We start from the raw sequence: 19,608 nt of genomic DNA, 5'->3' as shown, positions 1-19,608 counted from the left end.
TGGGAGCCGGCTTGTATATCAGAAGAGCCGAATCTATTTATAAAAATATTTTAAAAATTAAGATAGGAATAATCAAAATATTTAAATGAATAGAATTAACTAATTCAAAGAACGAAAAAATAAATAAGATAATATAGGCAGGCCTACATGCTCAAGCACACACACATTCGTTCTGAAAGATCTGCAGATCCTCTGAGCTGGTGGAAGAACAAGGCCTCTGTCTACCCACGACTTACTAAAGTCATGACAGAGAGACTCTGCATAGTGGCCACGTCCGTTCCCCCTGAGAGGGTCTTCTCGAAAACGGGACAAATAATTACTGAGAGAAGAAACCGCATCAGACCCTCAAGTGAGGCAGCTTGTATTTCTGAATGCAAATCTCTCATAAAAGCAAAATATGGTCAGCATTGATGTGTGCTGCTGGTTATAACATGGCAATAAAGGAGAGAGAGAAAAGAGGGACCAGTTTAATGTTTTAAGTGGGGTGCTGCAGTTTTGCATATTGTTGTTTTTTTTGTTGATATGGTGCAATATTCTATTATGATGTTCAGATTGTATTAATTTTGAATGATTAGATTTATATGCACTTTGTTCATATACATTAAAAAGTTATACTTTAAATGCAAATGCTTAATAGCATTCTTTTTCATAACAAACCAATGCATTTTTAAATACATTGTGGTTAATGTAGAGTATGATTTCATTTAATAATTTAATTATAATTGTTTTAACACCAATCATAGTCAAACTATTGCAAACTGTGACTTGAAAAAATACCAAACATATATTTTTTAAAGAGACATTTGGGAGCCAAAAAAGCTGTCTCTTTTTGGTGAGCTGAGCCTAACGAGCCGGCTCACTGAAAAGAGTCGGAATGCCCATCACTAAATGAGAAAGGCCGCCGTAGGCAGACCTGGCTCTCAAGAGAAGACAGGCTATGTGCACACTGCCCACAAAATGAGGTGGAAACTGAGCTGCACTTCCTAACCTCCTCTCCAATGTATGACCACATTAGAGACACATATTTCCCTCAGATTACACAGATCCACAAAGAATTAGAAAACAAACCCGATTTTGATAAACTCCTATATCTACTGGGTGAAATTCCACAGTGTGCCATCACAGCAGCAACATTTGTGACCTGTTGCCACAAGAAAAGGGCAACCAGTTAAGAACAAACACCATTGTAAATACAATCCACATTTATGTTTATTTATTTTCCCTTTTGTACTTTAACCATTTGTACATTGTTACAACACTGTATATATACAGTACATAATATGACATTTGCAATGTCTTTATTCTTTTGGAACTGTGTAATGTTTACTGTTCATTTTTTATTGTTAATTCCACTTTTGTATATTATCTATTCCACTTGCTTTGGCAATGTTAACATATGTTTCCCATGCCAATAAAGCATCTTGAATTGAATTGTTCTACTCCTCCAGGCGATCTCTATCTCGGGTCACACACACCACATCTTATCTATGGAATGCCAGCTGTAGGTCAATTGTTAGCTCAAGCCCTAGAGGCCCAACTCAGTCCCACATACACAGATGAGAGAGTGCTCATCATAGCTATTCGATGCATAAACAGTATTGACATCATCTTGTAATTTTTCTCTCACAAAATAATTGGTTGATACTTCAACGGGCTTAAAATTCCAAATCAAATAATTAAATGATCCTTGGTGTGACCTTCTTAAAACAATTCCCCACACACATACACTAGCCACCACACTAACACCCAATGGAAATGATGGGGGCATGTGAGCATGTTTTTAAAAAAAGAAAGAAATGTCCACATCACCTGAAATCAATGATGTCATCGTTGTAGGAGCTAGATGAGTATGTCAAGTCAGGGTGAGGTTTGTCTACACTAACTACTGGCATGGACGGTGTTTTAATATGCTGATGTGAAACATTTTAATACCTGAAAAAAGATATCAAGGATGCATATAGAGTAGGTGAAACCATACATTTTGAAGAGACACTCTGAATTGGCATATTTTTGTACAGTGGTATGTAGAGTACAGTACATATTAAAAGTTAAATATTCACAAGCATACAGTTTGTCTTGAGTCAATAGAGAGCTCATAAAAAAACAACCTTAGATTTGGAGAAAATTTTAGTCGGCCTCTAATCTCTTACAGCTCTGCACAATGTGAATGAATGTCAAATAATAGGAATTATTACCTGAAATCATTTCAAATCAATTCCATATTTGGTTTGATGTAACTTTTTTAAGGTGTTTTGGCCATTAAAAAAAAACATGCTCATATGCCCCCATCACTTCCATTAAATGTTAGGTTGTGGTGGCTAAAGTTAGCTGAAGGTTGTAGTGGATGTTTAAACTAAACTGAACCATGGATTACAGTTTCTCTTGGCCCATTGTCATGTTCTGACCTTAGTTCCTTTGTTTTGTCTTTGTTTTAGTATGGTCAGGGCGTGAGTTGGGGTGGGCAGTTTATGTTTGTTTTTCTATGTTGTATTTTGCGATTGGCCTGGTATGGTTCTCAATCAGAGACAGGTGTCGTTAGTTGTCTGTGATTGAGAATCATACTTAGGTAGCCTTTTCCCACCAGTGTTTCGTGGGTGATTGTTTTCTGTGTCTGTGTGTTCCACACGGAACTGTTTCGGTTTTCCTTTCTGTCTTTCAATTTGTTATTTTGTATTTCCGTGTTCAGTGTTTTTGTTCATTAAAACATGAAGAACACGTACCACGCTGCATATTGGTCCGATCCCGTTACACCCATAGACTACTTTCAGGGTGAGGAACCATCTCACATAACTGTAAAACAGTAAGCGACTCCTTTAAGTAATTTAGCAGAGGCTGTTATCCATAGCGACGTACATATTCAGTGCTTGATCGTTTGGTGGGAATAGTGACTCATAAAGACCTTGATTTTCTCTCTCTCTGTCAACAAGATCAACACCATCAGGTACTCAGACAGAGTGCTGGTGATGCGTTCTGGGAAGGTGGTGGAGTTTGACAGCCCTACTGATCTGTGTCAAAGAGACGACTCCATTTTCTGCAAGCTGGTTGGTGCGAGGGGGAGAGAGAGTAGAAGCCATCAGAGGACTAATGCAAATGGGAAATGTCAATGGGGATCTCTCTCTGTTTCCCCCCACGAGACCAGTGGTGGATGGAATCAGTGGACCAACCAACCACCCGTCCAATGGCGGTGGTAGAAGTTGGCCCTATAAAAAATGACTGGTCCAGGGTTAGATTTTTTAAATCCCCATGAGCGTTAAGGTTAGGATTGAGGTAGGGAAATCTGATCCTAGATCTGTGGTTAAGTGCGGAGACTTCTTCCTCGAGGCCTACCGACTGACATTTGACCTTTGACCTCAGAGAGTAAGGTATGAATAATCCAACCCGAGCAAGATTATTATTTTACTATCTTTTAGGAAGTCGTGTTAATTTTCTAGCTTTTTATTCATGAAACGCGTTAATGTGGTACAAAAGAACTGACGATGTGTCAATAGCACAGAGGTAATGAAGAAACAATGAATAAGTACTTTAATTGCTTTTGTATGAAGTGAGTATCCTATAGCACTATAATGGATTTTGGCTGAAAAGTTGTCTTCCTAGACAAGTCAGTCATTCACTTTGCAGCATCGTCAATCATTTATGAATGTCTGAGATTCCTTTTGCACCTGGTCTGTTGACAGTATGATCTGTATAGCTAGAGTGCACATTAATGGACATTCTTCACATAGATAAAATGCATGTTTACACATTGTTTGCTGTATGGACTTGTTGCTGACAAATAGACTGAGATAAAGACAATTTAAAGTTGCTATTTCTCTTTGTTTACCATTCACACAGAGCACCTTTGTTTGGAAGCTCCTCACAATATTGTTACGTCTGAGGATTTCAAGCCATTCTGTAGCAGAACTACTGTATATCAGTCATTTGAGAATGTTTCTGTTTTGTAATATACTGTAAGAGAGAACATCTCAGGGAGAATCGCCTTTACATGCAGCGTTTTCAGTAGTGGTCAGTACTCTCATGTACAGTAATATGAAGGTGTAACATATTCTAAATAAAATGGCTGCACTGGTTTTACACGTCTGGTCACTTTTTAGATTTATTGAGTTTGCTTGAACATCATTATGACAATCGTCATATTTCTATGATTTACACATCTCATGTTATTATTTTGTTGAGTTTGGGTTCATCAAAATGTCAGTGCGATTACATAATTGTCATTAATGGTAATTGGAAGGAGTAGCCCCACCTTAAAGGTATGGTAACACAGTAAGAATGTTATGATGTCTCAAATCAGTTCTATTCAAGTCTTCATCCCTAGATCATGCCACACCTTCATTGTTGTGCCTTATAATTACCATGAGTCATGAATGAACGACCTAGCAGCCCCTCCCTTGAAACAAGACAACTCTTTGGCACACCTCTGCATTTTTTTTCTATGACCAGTCTTATTTGTTTTCCTCCTGTCTTTGCGTGGAGAGTGCTCTGTTTTTTTTTTCTCCCCCCTCTGTCTCACAGTTCCAGTTTTGAGAGGCCAGGTTTCAGTGCTCACGGTGCCTACCTGGACTGGGGAAGTTGTGTGTGACGGTGTGTGGCTGGGAAGACATGCCGAATGTGGAACCAGTTTGTCTGCTTTGCAGAGAGTATGCTTTCGCTGACTGAGGCACGGTGTAGGCAGTCCTACAGGAGTAACATTGTGTCGCAGCTCTCTCACATTGGCGGTTAAACTCTTCAATGGCTGACTAACAAGAACAAACACAGTCAAAATAGCCCAATGGAGCCTAAGGTAAGAGTTGTTGTCAACTTTTGCTGAAGTACTCCATCCAGACTATATGGTGCCAGGTACTATTGTTGTTGTTTAAGAAGTCCACAATGATGTCATCGTTGTAGTAGCTAGATGAGTATGTCAAATCAGGGTGAGGTTTGTAATGCAAATGTCTACACTAACTACTGGCATGGACGGTGTTTTAATATGCTGATGTGAAACATTTAATACCTGAAAAAATATATTAAGGATGCATATAGAGTAGGTGAAACCATACATTTTGAAGAGACACTCTGAATTGGCATATTTCTGTACAGTGGTATGTAGAGTACAGTACATATTAAAAGTTAAATATTCACAAGCATACAGTTTGTCTTGAGTCAATAGAGAGCTCATAAAAAAAACAACCTTCGATTTGGAGAAAATCTCAGTCAGCCTGTAATCTCTTACAGCTCTGCACAATGTGATCGAATGTCAAATAATAGGAATTATTTGAACAGAGTAAATGTTAATAACGTGCCATGTTTCATGAAATATGATTGCAGCATTTAGCTTACTGTCAGTGCACTCCTCTTTATGAGTGAATATACAGGTAAGTGCCAAAATAAAGGAACCAACATAAAGTGTCTTAATAGGGCGTTGGGCCACCATGAGCCACATCAGCTTCAATGCACCTTGGCATAGATTCTACAAGTGTCTGGAACTCTGTTGGAGGGATGCGACACCATTCTTCCTCAAGAAATTCTGTCATTTGAAGTTTTGTTGATAGTGGTGGAAAACGCTGTCTCAGGCATCACTCCAGAATCTCCCATAAGTGTTCAATTGGGTTGAGATCTGGTGACTGAGACGGCCATGGCATTTTGTTTACATCATTTTCATGCTCATCAAACCATTCAGTGACCACTCGTGCCCTGTGAATGAGGGCACTGTCATCCTATGGGGGCTTGGCCATGGTAGCCAAAATAATGGCCTGCCCAGTATTTTTTTTATACATGATGGTATGTTAATTGCTTAATTAACTCAGGAACCACACCTGTGTGGAAACATCTGCTTTCAATATACTTTGCATTACTCATTTACTCAAGCTTTTCTGTTATTTTGGCTGTTATCTGTAGTTACCTTTCCTAAATGCATCTTTCATAAGGCGTTGTTGGGGGTGTGGGATAATTACATTCAATCTCTGCTCCTGAATGAAAGTTATTCCATTCACTGTCACGCCTGCTCCTGCTCCCCCTCCCAGGCCCTCTAGGGCGCCAGGCTGCCCATCATTACGCACGCACACCTGTCACCATCATTACGCACATCAGCGCAATATTGGACTCACCTGGATTTGGTTGATTTCCCCCTCTATATCTGTCTGTTCCTCAGTTTGTTCCCCGTGTCAGCAGCATTGTCGGTTTTCTTAAATGTTCATTCCCTGTACTTGTTTCTCGTTTCCAAACGTGTCTCTTCACAGAATGCTGTCACCACAATTTGAAGCATCAGGATTTTTTTTCTTTTGGTTTCTTTTGTTGGTGACATCGGTTCCGGGTGATGCTGCCGGAGGAACCGGGAGTGCCTCAGCTGGCTCGTTGGGCTTCCACGCCTTAGCTGGCTCGAGAGGTTTCCTTGCTTCGGTTGGCTCGGCAGGCTCCCACCCCACGTCATGCCTAAGCCGGCTCGTCAGGCTCCCGCGCCTCAGCCGCCTCGTCAGGCTCCCATGCCTCAGCTGGCTCGTCAGGCTCCCGTGCCTCAGCCGGCTCCTCAATCTCCCGCGCCTCAGACAAGCTCGTCGGTTTCCCACGCCTCAGCCGGCTCGTCGGGCTGCCACGTCTCAGCCGGCTCGTCAGGATTCCATGCCTCAGCCGGCTCGTCTGACTCCGATGTCTCGGCCGGCCCGTCAGGCTCGCCCAGGTGGGACACTCCCGCTCCCCTCCCTGGCGCTCGAGGGCACCAGGCTGCCCATCAATACGCACACCTGTCAGCATCATTACGCGCATCAGCGCAATTTTGGATTCACCTGGACTCCTTCACTTTGTTGATTGCCCTCTCTATATCTGTCTGCTCCTCAGTTTGTTTCCCGTGTCAGCATTATTGTCATTATGTTTTCCCTGTCCAGACGCTGTCCTTGTTTGTTTATTGTCGGTTTTATTAAATGTTCACTCCCTGTACTTGCTTCTCGTCTCCCAGGGTCTGTCCTTACAATTCACAATGCAACAGATTGATGAGTTGGCTGACGTATATGCAATAGGGGAAAATGTCAAGCAACACATACAATGAGCATGCAAAACATTAAGGACACCTGCTCTTTCCATGACATAGACTGACCAGCAATGTTCCCTCAATTGTTTTGCATCACTGAGCAAATTTCAGCATTGTGAAATTTTTGTGGGCATTTACTGTAAACACTGAGGCTTTCCCGCTTTAAGTTACAGTTTTAACAGTGGCCAACAGTGGCCACAGTCTGGCCTACCAGACAGTGGCGGTCAGTGCCATTTAAGATGAGGGAGGATGACTTTTTTTTCCTTTTCATTAGTAGGCCTTATTTCTATTACAGCATATTTGATGACTGTCGATCATATTCCATTCACCCAGTTGGTTGTAACTGCAATAGGTTTAGGCTACTTACTACATGATACTCACTATACCCATCATGAGGTTGCTACAACCTAGCCTATGAATGAAAGTTTACAACGTAGGTGCATACAGGTCGAGAGAAAAATGTGAGATGACAGAAAGTGACATATTCAATGCCGCCTTGCACACTTCTTGCCTGCTTCTAGCTGATATAGGGTGTAATTATTAGTCCAACAGTTGCAAACGAGAGTTTCTATTGGACAAATTCAGGTATGTTTATCCCTGTTTGATCCGTTTTCTTCAGTTTAATAAACTTTTTTCAACAGAATCTGCAGAATGAATACACCCCTGATCATGCTTAAACACAGTTCACTTTCATAGCAGCCATGTTGTATTCCTTCTCGCATCTATGCACTCTCCGGCTCTCACATTTTCCCTTCGCTTGTGGACTTCAATGCACAACACAGCTGTATGTGACAAGGTGAAAAAATCTTTCCAAGCCAAACCATATCATAACACACAGCCTACATCCTTGTCACCATATTAGCTAAAGCAATGTCATAGTCAACATAGCTAATAGAACTAACCCCTTAGTAAACACGCTACAATCATGTAGTAACATTAGTGTGCAGTAAGTAAGCAGTTTAGCACTTACACTGGCAGTCCCCGGTGGCAAAAAATTAGTCAAACCAAAAGCGTACCTTGACTTGGAAGAGTTCCAATGTTGTGTTGGATAGTCATAGCTACAGTAGCTAGCTAACATAGCATTCCTCTGTTTGAGCAGGGTGTTTTAGTAGGCTGAACTAGCTAGCTGCATTTGCTAGCTAAGTAAGTGAAACTGAAAGTGGAAAAAAATATGAAATCTCTCTCTCGCTTCTCCATTTTGGAAGAAATTAATTTGTTCAAAACTGTTAAAATATTGTCTTTCTCTCTTAGAGTAAACTACTCACAAAAGTTTATGCACTGCAGTGCTAGTTAGCTGTAGCTTATGCTTTCAGTACTAGATTCATTCTCTGATCCTTTGATTGGGTGAACAACATGTCAGTTCGGGCTGCAAGAGTTCTGATAGGTTGGACAACATCCTCCGGAAGTTGTCATAATTACTGTTTAAGCCTATGGAATGGGGTGGGAACCATGAGCCTCCTAGGTTTTGTATTGAAGTCAATGTACCCAGAGGAGGATGGAAGCTAACTGTCCTCCGGCTACACCACGGTGCTACCCTACAGAGTGCTGTTGAGGCTACTGTAAGCCTTCATTTCCAAATAGTATGTTTTAATGAATTACTTGGTGATATGTTTATATTTAGTATAGTTTTATTTTTTTTAAACATACCTTTTTTCATGTTTATTTTAAGAAACTGGTCCTCCCCTTCCTCCTCTGATGAGCCTCCACTTCTACCAGAGTGGCCTACCATAAAATAAATTGAGAAAATGCATCCCATAACATTTGAACATGAAAAAAACCTGTTTTATCATTCAGCCTACAGTAGCAGCCGATGTGTTAAACTTTTGAAAAAAACATGCAGGGCTTGACATTAACCTGTTTATCCACTTGTCCTTCAGACAAGGGAGGTGGCAAAAATGTTTTCAGGTGACTGAAAATGTTGTTGTGTTGTTTGATGCAAGAAACCACTTAAGAAAATAAAATTGATTATTATTTTCATACCAGACAAATCATTGCTACCCTCTGCCTATTTGCTACTGAGCTTATTAAAGCCTTCCCCTTTAAGACTAAAAAAACTATTTTCCTGACTGCTTTTCAAAGATGTCTAAAAATGTACTCCCTTATTGTTGACTACAAATGATCTATAACTGGGCTAATAACTCACTAACTAGCAAAGGAAATGAACAAAATGTGCACACATGGCTACTATCATGACACAAGGCGAGACCCAGATGCAGACACGGGAGGCAGATGGTTGGAGTCTTAAAGTATTTATTCATCCAGTAGGGGAAGTTGAGAGAATGGTTGTGGACAGGCAAAAGGGTCTAAACCAGTTCAATTCCAAAAGGTACCGAAGGGCAGGCAGAATCAAGGTCAGGGCAGGCAGGATGATCAGGCAGGTGGGAAAGTAGTCTAGAGTCAGGCAGGGGTCAGAACCGGGAAGACGATCAATAAGAGAATAGCAAAGGAGTACGGGAAAACTCCTTGGTTGACTTGACTAACATACAAGACAAACTGGCATAGAGAGACAGGAAACACAGGGATAAATACACTGGGAAAAATAAGTGACACCTGGAGGGGGTGGAGACAATCACAGGAACAGGTGAAGCAGATCATGACAGCTACATGCAGGGCATGCTACATGCAGCTCTTGCTTTGATCTCAAAACAGTACATCTACTCAAGACCACCCATGCTGTAAACACAGTCCAGTTCAAAGTAAATGGCACAGATCCATATACGGCAATGGTCTATTTGCATATAGGCCTGCTACAGCTCTGATTACATCCCTCCTCTCTCCCTTTCCATCCCTCCTCTCTACCTTTTTTGACACTGGCCAAAAAGGGTCACTGTCTTTCAGCTGATGGAAAAACTCAAGTCGCACCGCATTATTTCTGCCTCATGCACAAATTCATGCTGTTACTCCTATGTTATATTTGATTAAAAGTAAAGATACCTTAATAGAAAATGACTCAAGTGAAAGTGAAAGTCACCCAATAAAATACTACTTGAGAAAAAGTCTGAAAGTATTTGCTTTTAAATATACTTAAGTATCAAAAGTAAATGTAATTGCTAAAATATACTTAAGTATCAAAAGTAAAAGTATAAATAATTTCAAATTCCTTATGTTACGTATAGCCAGGACCACGCTCCAACTCTCAGATATCATTTACAAACAAAGCATGTGTTTAGTGAGTCCGTCAGATCAGAGGTAATAGGGATGACAGGGATGTTCTTTTGATAAGTGTGTGAATTAGACCATTTTCCTGTCCTGCTAAGCATTTGAAATGTACTTTTTGAGTGTCAGGGGAAATGTATGGAGTAAAAAGTACATAATCTTCTTTAGGAATGTAGTGAAGTAAAATAAAAAGTTGTCAAAAATATAAATAGTAAAGTACAGATAACCCAATAAACAATTTAAGTAGTACTTTCAAGTATTTTTGCTAAAGTACTTTACACCAGTGCTCATTCATTACGGCTCCAGTGCTGGTTGTAACGCTGAGTGGAAATAGGAAGAATGCACTGGCTTCCGGTTTATAAGTGTTGAATACAAAGCCTTGACAGTGCTGAATAAGAACTTACACATGAACTCACTCAGAAAAATTCCTTGACAGTCTCTCTCTAGTCATGGTTTTCAACGATTTTAAATATCACAGTATCAACTTTGCTGTAGCTTTCTTTTATGCCTGCTACGTTACTGCGGACACGGTAATCTGAGCCCTCGGATTGGCCAGCAGTAGGTATATAGTGCACTTGATTTGCTCTCCGGGCCAGCCGGGAAGGCAGAGTTGTACCTTCAGACACATGAAATGGTTCAAAATCACAACAGTTCACCTACCAGGTGCGCAGGGCAGCTGAATTGGGTGCACTTACTGTCAACAGCCCGAGACAAATAAAAAAAATAGATTGACCAGTTGGTGACCACTGCTCTTGAATTCTCTCCATGGGCTGATATTTCTCCCGGGGGAGCTGCGAGCGTGCAGTCTAAAGGGAACATTGCTGACCAGGTGAATCCAGCTGAAAGCTATGATCCCTTATTGATGTCACTTGGTAAATCCACTTCAATCAGTGTAGATGAAGGGGAGGAGATAGGTTAAAGCCAGATTTTTAAGCCTTGAGACAATTGAGACATGGATTGGGTATGTGTGCCATTCAGAGGGGTGAATGGGCAAGACAAAATAATAGTTTCCCGTGTGTATCAAGAATGGTCCACCACCCAAAGGACATCCAGCCAACTTGACACAACTGTGGGAAGCATTGGAATCAATACGGGCCAACATTCCTGTGGAACGCTTTCGACACCTTGTAGAGTCCATGCCCCGACCAATTGAGTCTGTCTGAGGGAAAAAGATGGAGAGCATTAGGTGTTCCTAATGTTTGGTATACTCAGTGTAGTTTAGTAAGTCTGAGTGATGAATATTTTTTACATATTCATCTTTTGGAGGTATTTTATGATGAAGTAAATTCTGATTATTCTGATCATTGTGGAATTGGTTGCTCATAGAGCAGCCGTCTCACTAAGCTTGTGACACAAATCACTTACACGACATATACTCTTAACGATTGTTTACAAATCACTTTATTTGAACACCTGCCCCGGCAAGCTTTTCATAATAGAAAGTGGTGGGTGTGGTCACTTCTGAGTGTACACCCGACTATAGTGCACTTGTCTCTATTTCCCTGGGCAAACTTGTTCCTGTTGTTCCTTCCATCTCCCAAGGCCACACCTCGAATACCTCAAAGGTGCAGCTACCTGGGTGTCAACCATGTGCCTATTTGCTTATGTAAACAGGTTACCTCTCCATAGCCCCTCTTTAGTGGTGATTTCAGATGATTTTGGTCTTTATGGTAGACTGAGCTGTGCCATTATTGTATTTGTTTGTATTTTTTATTCTAGAGTGTAAATATATATTTTTTTGCATTTGATACTCTTGAAGGCTATTAAAGTAGGCTGCAGTATATATGCTTACATGATTTGATAATTATAGAAGGAAACCAAGCAGAGCATTTATTTTTATTTGATTCTTTCCTCTTCAACAGGTTTAAACAGAATAACTTTTCATTAAAGGCTGCTGTGAAAACATCAGAAGGATCATGGTATGTGAGATCATTCAGCCATGATGATAGCAATAACAAGCATATTCCAACACAATAAGCTAAGCAAAAGGAAATGTACTTTTTGAAAAAACACCTATGCCCCCAACATGACTTTCTAGAAGTGAATTCCATTTTTAAAATCTATTTAAAAATGATTTGTAAATAACATGTATTTTTAAGTTCATTGTGGAAATTCTGTTTGATGTTTGGGTTATTGGAACATGACCAATGCTGAGGCCACACACCCGTCTTTGCTCATTTCTTGTAACTACCTTTGCATATCTGCTTTTAGCCTGGTCACCGTAGGGGAAGGAGCCTCTCTGAGGGGCTGATGCTGGAGGAATCAGAAAAGGGAGGATTGGTCGTCTCCAGCGTTATCGGTGGCTCCTCTGGCAATCAGGGTCTCAAAGAAGGTATGAGTCTTTTATTTAATGTATACCATTTTTGTTGAGGTACTTATGGTTCTTTGAGAAAATGTAAGGTTTCACATTTTGGATTGTTGTCTGAATTTTGTTGAATAGTAAAACACAGTGTAACAGTGAAGAGAAAAAGGACATAAAATACATAGACACATTTAGAATCATTGAAATGTTCAGTCACCATACTTTGAACTGTTTTTTCAGGAGATGAAATTGTGGGTGCCACAATCAACTTTGACCAACTGTCGAAAGACGATGTGTTGAAAATACTGAAGCTGATGGATGATAATGGATTTGATGAGAAGGTTCAAGTTCTGACGAAAAATAATTTGAGCAAGAGTATGGGGACCTTGGACAGCGTCAAAGCACCAGAGGAGGTTTGTGGAATATAGTTAGTAAATAGAATAAGCAGGGGGGGTATTATTTCAGAAAGGTTGCTGGATAAAATATGTTGTTTTTTAAAGGGACAATTCGATATGTTGGCAATGAAGCCCTTTATTTACTTCCCAGAGTCAGATAACCTTGTGGATACCCTTTTTATGTCTCTATGTGAAGTTTGAAGGAAGTTGCTAACTAGCGTTAGCTCAATGACTGAAAGCTAGCATGCTAGCTGTTCCTGACGCTAGTTAGCATTGGCTCGTACCTCCAACTACCTCCAACTTCCTTCATACTGGACACAAAGACATACAAATGGTATCCACAAGTTCATCTGACTCTGGGGAAGTAAATAAAGGGCTTCATTGCCAACATCTCGAACTATCCCATTAAGGATTGGTTTCTCTTTACAGATGCTGAAGGATTCATATAATAGACTCTACAATGCCAAAATAAATAGGTTCATGAAGGATGACAGCCCTGGACAACCTGCAGGTGCTGGGGAAAGAGGCTCCCATAATGGACAGGTGAAGGGCAAGGGACCGAGACCTCTCTGGGGCAAACCTAAAGTTAAAGGTGACCTCAAACCCCCTGTCCTCACCATGGATTACCCAGTTGTGGAGACACACAAAGTAGATGCTCCTACCTACCTAGAGTCTCCAGACCTCAAATTCTCTGCTCAAAAGTTAAAGGTGCCTAAACTTGATGTCAATGGAGCGGTACCTGATGCTCGCGGTGGAGAACTTTCATTGCCTAATACCAACATTAGTACATCAGATCTCTCCCTGCCTCATTTAAATGGGTCACTAAACATTGATGCTCCATCAGTTAACCTGGAAAGGCCATATCTTGAAACTGATATAGATGCTATCGATGCTCCAGAATTTGATATGTCTTTGCCCAAAGATGACATCAAAGGCCCTAATCTTGACCTGAAAGTTATAGATCCACTTCCCAAAGTTAGAGGAGATATCAATGTCCCGGAAGCAGAGCTCAATCTACCAGAGGGGGTTGTCACTGGACCTACTTTAAATATCAATACCCCAAAGCTTGATAATGAAAGAACAGGCAAAATGTTCAAAATGCCCAAATTTGGACCCAGCGTAAATGTACCCAGCCTTGAGGTTGGTACACCAAATATGAGGATCCCAGATAAAGATATGCCAGGAGTTAATCTTAAAGGTCCCCAACTAGACCTACAATCACCAGATGTTAATCTCAAAGGTCCTAATCTAGACCTGCAAGCCCCAGATGTCAGCATGATGAATATGCCTTCAAGTAAAATCAGAGTCCGGTCCTCCAAGAAACTGAAAAACCCAAACCTTGATGTGGATGATCCCTCTGGTTATTTTGAATTGCCTAAGGTTAGGCTCTCTCGCAGAGTACCAAAAGGACCAGATTTAGACATTGATGCCGTTTTAAAGACCCAAGACATGCATCTTAAAACCTCTTTGATTGGTGCTCCTGACCTGAATGTCCCTGATGTAGATTTACCTTCAGTAGACATTAAAGGTTCCAAAATAGATCTAGAGTTGCCAGATGCAAACATTGGTATCCCATCTGGGAAGATCAAAACACCAAGTCTTGGTATGGCTGACTTTGATATATCTGGACCAAGAGTTAGGACTCCAGACCTGGACCGCTCAGCGGATGAGATGTGTCTATCAGACGTCTGTTTGCCTGACCTCAGTACTCCAGATATCGGCATAACCTCAGGTAAATTCAAACTAACGAAACCACATGCAGAACTCAAAGCTCCTGATTTCAATGTGGATGCCCCCTCTGGTAAACTGAAGATGCCCAAATTTGGCTTCTCTGGCCTAAAAAGACCAGACTTGGGCATTGATGCTGATGTAAAAACACCAAAGCTAAGTCTCAAAGCTCCCAAGATAAAAGGTGGACTTGATGCACCTGACTTGGACTTACCCAAAGTCGACCTGAAATCACCTAAATTAGATGCAAACACTCCAGATATTGACATTGATGCACCTTCAGGAAAATTCAAAGTGCCAACGTTTAAGATGCCTAAATGTACCCTTTCGGGCCCTAGAGGGCCAGAGTTTGGCATTGATGGAGAGTTGGATGGACCAGACCTGAGCTTATCATCTTCCAAATTAAAACAGCCAGATGTGGATGTTGGTAGTCCATCTGGAAAATTCAAGATGCCAATATTTAAAATGCCAGACTTTGGCTTCTCAGGCCCAGATGTTCAAGGGCCTGACTTTGAGGTAAAGAATCCAAACTTGGATCTTTCAGCCCCCAAGTTTAAAGGGGGAATTAGTCACCCAGATTTGGATCTGCCAGATGTTGACCTCAAAGGCCCCAAACTAGACCTCAATGCACCAGATGTAAACTTTAATATGCCCTCAGGTAAAGTCAAAGTACCTACATTGAAGAAACCAAAGGTTGATCTGAATGCTCCTGATCTGGACGGCCCCTCTGGTAACCTGAAAATGCCCAAATTTGGGCTGTCTGGTAAAATGCCAAAATCTCTCAAATTGAATCTCAAAGCTCCAAAGATGAAGGGGGGAATTAATTTTCCAGACGCTGACCTCAAATCCGCTAAACTAGACATGACTGCTCCAGATCTTGACATCAATGCACCCTCAGGGAAATTCAAAATGCCTAAATTCAGAGGCCTGAAGGGACCAAATGTTGACATTAATGGCGCTATAGAGGGACCAGATCTGAACTTGTCATCTCCCAAACTCAAGGGTCCCAAAGCACACCTCAACATTCCAGATATTCCACATATTGACAGTCCATCGGGAAAATTCAAAATGCCAACTTTCAAGATGCCCCATTTAGGTTTATCTGGACCAAAAGTTAAGGGGCCTGACTTGGATCTTTCAGCCCCCAAGTTTAAAGGGGGAATTAGTCATCCAGATTTGGATCTGCCAGATGTTGACCTCAAAGGCCCCAAACTAGACCTCAATGCACCAGATGTAAACTTTAATATGCCCTCAGGTAAAGTCAAAGTACCTACATTGAAGAAACCAAAGGTTGATCTGAATGCTCCTGATCTGGACATTGATGGCCCCTCTGGTCACCTGAAAATGCCCAAATTTGGGCTGTCTGGTAAAATGCCAAAATCTCCCAAATTGAATCTCAAAGCTCCAAAGATGAAGGGGGGAATTGATTTTCCAGACCTGAATTTACCAGATGCTGACCTCAAAGCCGCTAAACTAGACATGACTGCTCCAGATCTTGACATCAATGCACCCACAGGGAAATTCAAAATGCCTAAATTCAGGGGCCTGAAGGGACCAAATGTTGACATTAATGGTGCTATAGAGGGACCAGATATGAACTTGTCATCTCCCAAACTCAAGGGTCCTAAAGCAGACCTCAACATTCCAGATGCTGATATTGACAGTCCATCAGGAAAATTCAAAATGCCAACTTTCAAGATGCCCCATTTAGGTGTATCTGGACCAAAAGTTAAGGGGCCTGACTTGGATCTTTCAGCCCCCAGGTTTAAAGGGGGAATTAGTCACCCAGATTTGGATCTGCCAGATGTTGACCTCAAAGGCCCCAAACTAGACCTCAATGCACCAGATGTACACTTTAATATGCCCTCAGGTAAAGTCAAAGTACCTACATTTAAGAAACCAAAGGTTGATCTGAATGCTCCTGATCTGGACATTGATGACACCTCTGGTCACCTGAAAATGCCCAAATTTGGGCTGTCTGGTAAAATGCCAAAATCTCCCAAATTGAATCTCAAAGCTCCAAAGATGAAGGCGGGAATTGATTTTCCAGACCTGAATTTACCAGATGCTGACCTCAAAGCCGCTAAACTAGACATGACTGCTCCAGATCTTGACATCAATGCACCCACAGGGAAATTCAAAATGCCTAAATTCAGGGGCCTGAAGGGACCAAATGTTGACATTAATGGCGCTATAGAGGGACCAGATATGAACTTGTCATCTCCCAAACTCAAGGGTCCTAAAGCAGACCTCAACATTCCAGATGCTGATATTGACAGTCCATCAGGAAAATTCAAAATGCCAACTTTCAAGATGCCAGATTTAGGTTTATCTGGACCAAAAGTTAAGGGGCCTGACTTGGATCTTTCAGCCCCCAGGTTTAAAGGGGGAATTAGTCACCCAGATTTGGATCTGCCAGATGTTGACCTCAAAGGCCCCAAACTAGACCTCAATGCACCAGATGTAAACTTTAATATGCCCTCAGGTAAAGTCAAAGTACCTACATTGAAGAAACCAACGGTTGATCTGAATGCTCCTGATCTGGACATTGATGACCCCTCTGGTCACCTGAAAATGCCCAAATTTGGGCTATCTGGTAAAATGCCAAAATCCACAAAAATGAATCTCAAAGCCCCAAAGATAAAGGGGGGAATTGATTCCCCAGACATGAATGTACCAGATGCTGACCTCAAAGCCCCTAAACTAGATGTGAATACCCCAGATCTTTACATAAATGCACCTTCTGGGAAATTCAAAATGCCCAAATTTAAAATGCCTAAATTCAGGGGCCTAAAGAGACCAGATGTTGACATTGATGGAGACTTAGACGGCACAGAAAAAGATATCAATGCCCCCATAGCTAATCTCAAAGGACCCAAAACAGGTCTAAAAATTCCTGATTTGAAGATGCCTGATTTCGGGCTATCTGGGCCAAATGTAGATGCACCTGATTATGACTTACCTGATATTGATCTCTCAGCCCCAAAGCTAAAAGGGGGAATCAGCCCCCCAGATTTGAGACTACCTAAGGATCATCTCAGAGGTCCCAAACTAGACCTCAATGCTCCAGATATGCCCTCAGGTAGATTCAGAGTTCCAACCATAGAGAGGCAAAATGGTAGCATCAAAACCCCTGGTTTTGACATCAGCACTCCTACATTCAAAATGCCCGAAATGCCTAAATTTATGTTGTCTAGACCAAAAAGACCAGATCAAGACATAAGTGCTGACATAGGTTTGAAATTGTCAAAGATGAAAGGTGGGATTGGTTCACCGGACCTGGACCTACCTACAGTTGACCTAGAAGCCCCTAAGATAGATGTAGACACTCCAGATATGAACATTGATTCCCCCTCTGGGAATTTCAAAATGCCCCACCTCAAAATGCCTAAATTCAGCCTTTCTGGTCTGAATGGTCCAGATGCTGGAATAGATGGAGACATTGATGGACCGGACCTGAGCTTGTCAGCCCCGAAAGTAAACACAGGGATCGGTAGTCCAGATTTAGACATAAATGTTCCCTCTGGAAATCTCAACGGCCCCCAAGCTGATCTCAATTTGCCAGACAGTGACATTGCTATACAATCTCGAAAATTTGAACTGCAATCCTTTAAATTGCCTCAGTTTGGAAGTCCCAACCTAAGGGCAGGTACAGATATGGACTTTATGAAAACACATGACATTTCTCCTCCAAAGGCTAAAGTGGATCTAAAAGCACCAGACTTGAAAGTTAGTCACCCAGATGTCAGCCTGAGTTTACCCAAAGCTGATATCAGAGGCCCAGAATACAAAGTGGCATCTCATAGTAAACGCAGATCTGATATCCCAGGTGTAGCGCATTTAAAATTGCAAGCAATGGACATAGATACCGAAGAGACACTGCCACACACTGATAGTAAGTCTAGGAAGGTCAAAGGAAGGGTCAGTTATCCCATTGCAGATATAGACTTGCCAAAAGTTGAGTACGAAGCATCTGGTTTGGAGCTGCGAGGTTCAGACCTTAACGATCCCACAGGGAAATTAAAAATTCCCAAATCTAAGACTAAATTGGGTAGTCATACAAGAATACCAGACCTTGATGTAGACTCAAGTCTTGCCAGTATTAACGCCTCAGTCCCTAAACTCCCACAGCCAGGGTATGGAGTAGAGGTTTCACAGACAGATTTAAATTTGAGCAGAACTGACTTCAAGGGCAATAAACATCATAGAAAAGCCCCAGCTGGTGAAACTGGCAGAACAAAAAGGAGAAGTCCAAAACAGTCTGAAATTGTAATGTCTATGCCAAATTGTACTCATGGTTCAAACCCCAAAATGTCTGAAGATCAAGAAGCATATTTTGTCACTGCATTTCCCAAACATGTCAAAGGGGATGTACCAGACGGAACTGGGAGCCTGAAAAATCGGCACAAGGAAGAGTCAAACCGTCGATCTCAAACACTCAGAAGTCTCGATTTCAGTGCATCAAATGTGGACCTTGAAGTTCCAGAAGATGAGAACTTAAAAGGGTCAACATTCTGGCTTTCAAAGCTTATATAGCATTCAGACAACTGACTAAATGTCATTTTAGGTTTGTTTGAATCACAATCTTCTGTTGAAACATAATGCAGAAAACGTCTGTTACGTATAAAACAAGCATCAGATTATTTTCACATATTTGTACTTTTTTTAATGTAAATTGTTTGGCATTTGTTATGAACATGTTGAGAACGAATGTGTAAAGCTTTCTTTTGTCAAGTGATTTAAAAAATGTATGAAAGGTTTATGTTCTGCTGATAAGCTATTTGAATGGTATTTTTACTCTACACTTGCTACATTGTAATAAAATGGGATTTCGAAACTTTTATAAAACCCTTGTTTTATCTTTCTTTACATGAATTCAACAAAAGAATTAATTCAAAACAACTTCAAAATGCATTAGCCTAGGCTTCGTTTATTATTTCCCTTACTTTTTAACATTGAAATAATGTTTGGCAAAATTAAAAATTTCAAGCTGAGAATCATTATTATTTATTTTTTTACTCAACTGC

At 41.1% G+C, this 19,608-nt stretch overlaps 2 protein-coding genes across 3 annotated transcripts in view; both read left to right on the top strand.

Annotated features, from left to right (window-relative positions):
* The window catches only part of si:ch211-69b7.6 (neuroblast differentiation-associated protein AHNAK), a 38,845-nt gene extending 20,364 nt beyond the window's left edge, over positions 1 to 18,481 (top strand). The window contains exon 6 of the transcript XR_005035489.1: positions 18,411 to 18,481. The gene's annotated coding sequence lies outside the window, so the exon portion shown is untranslated. The remainder of the gene's footprint in view (positions 1 to 18,410) is intronic.
* On the top strand, positions 2,629 to 19,446 carry LOC110485877 (neuroblast differentiation-associated protein AHNAK). 2 transcript variants are annotated; one of them, XM_036940555.1, is made up of 5 exons: positions 2,629 to 2,800; positions 2,928 to 4,780; positions 12,368 to 12,488; positions 12,699 to 12,871; positions 13,283 to 19,446. In XM_036940555.1, the coding sequence occupies exons 2-5, from the start codon at positions 4,769 to 4,771 to the stop codon at positions 19,115 to 19,117; spliced, it is 6,141 nt and encodes a 2,046-aa protein (XP_036796450.1). In that variant the 5' UTR covers positions 2,629 to 2,800; positions 2,928 to 4,768; the 3' UTR covers positions 19,118 to 19,446. The 2 variants fall into 2 exon arrangements, with proteins under 2 accessions (XP_036796450.1, XP_036796451.1); XM_036940556.1 differs by lacking the exon at positions 2,629 to 2,800 and adding an exon at positions 12,019 to 12,075 and having other exon boundaries at positions 4,436 to 4,780; positions 13,283 to 19,440.
* The last annotated feature ends 162 nt before the right edge of the window (positions 19,447 to 19,608 follow it).

This window comes from Oncorhynchus mykiss, chromosome 13 (genome assembly GCF_013265735.2).
Source record: "Oncorhynchus mykiss isolate Arlee chromosome 13, USDA_OmykA_1.1, whole genome shotgun sequence".
NCBI lineage: Eukaryota > Metazoa > Chordata > Actinopteri > Salmoniformes > Salmonidae > Oncorhynchus > Oncorhynchus mykiss.
The sequence above is the reverse complement of the archived record's forward strand: the minus strand, read 5'-3'. Positions and strand labels throughout refer to the sequence as shown.

What these genes read in the sequence shown, in the direction of transcription:
- LOC110485877 (XM_036940555.1), top strand. An exon ending in CAATCAGGGTCTCAAAGAAG is followed by an intron (nt 12,489 to 12,698) that starts GTATGAGTCTTT and finishes CTGTTTTTTCAG; the next exon opens with GAGATGAAATTGTGGGTGCC. An exon ending in GCGTCAAAGCACCAGAGGAG is followed by an intron (nt 12,872 to 13,282) that starts GTTTGTGGAATA and finishes TTCTCTTTACAG; the next exon opens with ATGCTGAAGGATTCATATAA.